The 4,227-nt window shown below is 42.6% G+C and overlaps 1 protein-coding gene across 1 annotated transcript in view; it reads right to left on the reverse strand.

Annotated features, from left to right (window-relative positions):
• Positions 1-548: 548 nt before the first annotated feature.
• Positions 549-4,227, reverse strand: part of GLYATL3 (glycine-N-acyltransferase like 3) — a 26,127-nt gene continuing 22,448 nt past the window's right edge. The window contains exon 5 of the mRNA XM_014938300.1: positions 549-975. Within this exon, the coding sequence (XP_014793786.1) occupies positions 549-975 (427 nt within the window). The remainder of the gene's footprint in view (positions 976-4,227) is intronic.

Genomic DNA, 4,227 nt, shown 5'->3' on the forward strand with positions numbered 1-4,227 from the left:
CATGCTTAGCTCTACGACTAGAACATACATAGATAGATTTTTCTTGAGCATAAAGAAGACACACAGTAGAAAGGAAACAGACTTGTTCCGTATTAGACATTGAAAGACTTCTTTATAAAGATTTTTTTTATTCAGGTTTCTCTGCTTCTTAATTTCACTTACTAATCTCGTTTAGGTCATGCTAGGGAAAGGAAAGGCTCGAGGACTTATACCACGACAGATAGATGAGGTTAGAAATGTCCAAGGATTCTGCTGTAGATATCCCAGGAAACAGTTATACGGAAGGAATCATTCTTCAGTCAGAAGCAGTACAATTACAGCTGAATTACAACAAAACTATTAAACTTACAATCATGCCTAAGTCTTTTGCATTTGCCATGAGCGTTTTTCCCTGAGCAGAGAAATCATGAGCCATTAATACCTTCAAGTTTAGGCTTATGCAGGAAACTCTTGTATAATTTCTGATCTCAGCTAAGTTATTAAATTCCACCAAAGTGCTCCTGTAGAGCACAAAAGTTGATCTGAATGCAGAGGTATGAGGGGTTTGGCTATAAGTGAGATTTAGCTAAAAAATGAAAAGGTGTATGAATCACTCTGAAAAATGAGCAGGGAAGAAACTGGGCATTCATGCTTTTCAGCAATGTTATTGATGGTATATTTGTCTCCAGGACGTTACCCTGTGCTGGAAAGCCACAGCTATGTAATTTCTTAGCTAATGTGGTAGCCACAAGCCTGCTATAACCCTTCCTCCGATGCTCTGGAAGAGTGTAACCATGAATCATGGTGGCAAACTGGTCTGTCAGGCTCCAGGAGAGGGGATACCCATTGTCATCCAGGACACAGACGCTGGGGAAGCAGCAAATGAGGTTAGCGAGGTACTTCTGGCTCCTTGGGTTGCCTCCTCGTGACCAGGTTTTGTTGAGCAGGCTGGCATGGGAGATGTCCAGGTAAGCCAGCGTTAATTTAGGGTCCATCCTAAGAGACAGTGCAGAAAGTGTATTAGGTAGAAAGCTGTGCCTTAAATTCTCCAAGAAACTGCCTTAGATTTAAAGCTTTCTTCTCCAGCCAAATAGATTTCCAAGTCTATAACAGAAAGGGGAATCAAAGACAGCTGAGTCATTAGGCTGGAGGATGTGGGAATAATTATAGAGGGCAGTGCTTCTCCATTTTAGGTCTTTGTTTATATAAACTCCCAAGTCCACACAACACACTCCAGAGGTACCTTATTCCTTACAGGAAGAGTGGAGAATACGTTAAGGAAGGCATAATATGCCCCAGTGACAGACTGGGTGGCACAGGAGAGTGGAAAGGATTTGATTTCTAGTCTCTCAGCCTCCAAGTCTGATAGATTCTCTCTGGATTTGAGACATTTTTTCCAGGGAAAATGGGGCCTCTGGTTGCTCCACTCTCCTGCTCTGATGTCAGACCAATATCTCACCAGCAGAGCAGTGTTAGAAAAGGCTTCAAGCAGTTGTGTAAAGCCCCCTTGTGAAAACCAAACTTTGTGGGAGTCCCAGGTCCATCTATCAAATCTAAGCAGGACACAGGAAAGTCAAAGGAGATCAAAAGCAAACCTCTGGATCCCATGTACACATGATGAGAGGAGGGGATGGGGACTGTTCTGGAATATAAAACTGCAAAAGTGATACAGTGATTAAAGAAAAATCTTGGTAAGTATTTAAGGTGATAGTTCCTTCCATACCTACTAAATCCTCAGTCAGGTTTTTGACCCATTCACAGAGAAAGCCTAGCAGTCTTCCTGATATTTTTGACCTAAATTTACTTTCAGGAAATATGTTGCTATAGTAATGACACAGGGTGCTTAGACATACTGAAGTCTGACATCTGGCAGCATGTCCGGGTCTGAATGGAGAACCATCTGGAAAGAGGATGTTTTCACATCTACCTGCTTAGATAAAGCCACAGTTCTGGATATTTCACATATTCCATTCTGCAGCCCTGTGTATGCAAAGATAAATATTAAGGCACTTTGGAAAAAAAACTTTTTCTTTAAATAAAGCCCAATGGAACACTTTTAATGGAACTAGTTGGGTATTTGAAACCTCCAAAATTATTAACTAGGTTCCCTCCACACTCTGGCTATAGCTTTACATATGTGAAGCTCAGAAGGCTTTTCATCTCATCCAGCCACCAGAACAATGAGGACCTAGACCCTCTCCAAGTGACCTCCCTATCTAACTCCTACCCTCAGTTTCAGCCATAGTAAATTACCCAGTCCTAATATAAGGATTTCAATCACGGAGGAATCGCCTGTTCCTAAGAAAGTCCTACAAATTGGTAACCTTCACCATTAAAAATATTTATATTATTTCCCATTTAAGTCTTGTCTGGGTTTAGCTTTCAAGCACTGGCCTTTGCTAAACCTCCAATTAGCACATTGACCACCGCTCAGCTCAGACTGTATGTTGTCTTCAGAATCCTACGGCCACTAGCAAAAACAAACATAAACAAACACGCCTTCCTGCCAAGGAAATAGCTCCATTTAATTGAAAGCTGAACTTGAAATGGTAACAGTGAATATCATGTGGATGAAACTCAAAATCTAGAAAAGCCATATCCTAGATCTTGTGTTTTATGGAAGTTACAAGACACCTTTCTACAGAGCAGAATGGCAAGGTCTGTGCTCCATTAGGACTTCTTAAACCAACTGGATTTTCTATTTTGTTTCCTTTAAAACCAATAAGCCTGGACTGTACCTTGTATCTGAAAAATTTGTCCCCAGTTGATGGCGTTTGTGTTTTCCAGTAGCTCCTGGTAAGCTCGTAGATCCTTGTAGAAAACTGCATGAGCATTGGTGTAATGGTCGAGGTCATCCATCTCATTCTGGGGAGAAAAAATCTGGAAGAATTAAATATCTCCCATTCCCCCACTTCCCACACACATATCTTTCACATTGGAATCAAAACTTACTGAAAGCCAACCCCAAAGATTTAACAAATATTTGGACCTTCAGGATGGCTTCTTTTAAGATCTTTTCAGTAGCAGCTCTCAAGCAAGACAGCAGAAATACCTGTTGCTCTCCACAGTTTCATATTAGCAGAAAGCAGCAATGGTTACTAAGTCCTCATGTACCCAAGGCATAGTAACCCAAATCCGGTGGCAGTTTCTTGAAACTCTTGCCTAATTCAAAGCTCACCTCTGCTACTAGTTGTCCCAAAAAACATGCTGTGTTATTTGTTTGCCAGGGTCAATGTGTTTAGAACACATCTCTTCTGGAAAACAAAATAGTACCAATGCTTGCTCTCCACCCCTGAGCTGAAAGAGCACGGTCTGGCCTCTTCAATACTATTAAACTCTCATAGTCTCCAAAACAGGTTGGAAACATCCAAACTGCCAACTGGGGATTGTCCATGACCTGTGCCAACTCCTGCGTTGCTGGCCCAGGAGAGCTGGTTGTTCCAGAGAGCGTGCCAAGGATTTAACTCCACAGGCAGTACTCCTAGTACCCCATATGAGACTACACCAACAAGAGCTTGTCTCCTTGCCTGGAGACACAAATCCCTGCAACTCAGAGGTTGCTTTATCATGGTGGACAGAAGAGGTTGAGGCAATGCTCCCTCACAGCATTTCTTTAGCACTGCCTACTATGGAATAAGAGATTGCAAAGAGACCCCTCTTTCACCTGCAGCTGCATCTGCCTCATCACAAGCTCACCAAGATTCTGTTTTCTGTCTGCACAAAGACTAGAGAGACCAAAGAATCTTGGAAAAGTTCCGTCAAGTAGCATGAGTGCAGATAAAATGTGTCTCTGCATAAACTATGCAAGTTAATCTTCAGTCAGTGCAATCAGGATAGTTACAATCAATTAGAACATGTGCTTCATCAGTAAGCTTGGTTAGGCTATAACTGTTATAACGGGCTTCATGTTGGCACCCACTGGGATGTCCTACTGCACTTTACAGTTCCCACCTCCCCCTGTTACACGCTTCCCAGATAGAGCCAGCCCCATCCACGAAGCTCTCAGGAAGCTGAGAGGAAGGCCCCAATCATGTCGGAAGCACCTCTTAGAAACAAAAATAAAAAACCCATGTCCATCTACCTCCTTCTGTGGCCGGGTGATGACAGCTTTGAAGTCTGGCCATGAGTCTACCACCACCTCATTCCTGAAAGGGTTGCCTCGGTTGATGTTCATCACAGCCCCATAAACCTGCAGGATGAACAGCCAAGAGAAAAAAGACACTTTGAGACACACTTACATGGCACCAG

The sequence above is a fragment of the Calidris pugnax genome, unplaced genomic scaffold (assembly GCF_001431845.1).
Source record: "Calidris pugnax isolate Ruff unplaced genomic scaffold, ASM143184v1 scaffold73, whole genome shotgun sequence".
NCBI lineage: Eukaryota > Metazoa > Chordata > Aves > Charadriiformes > Scolopacidae > Calidris > Calidris pugnax.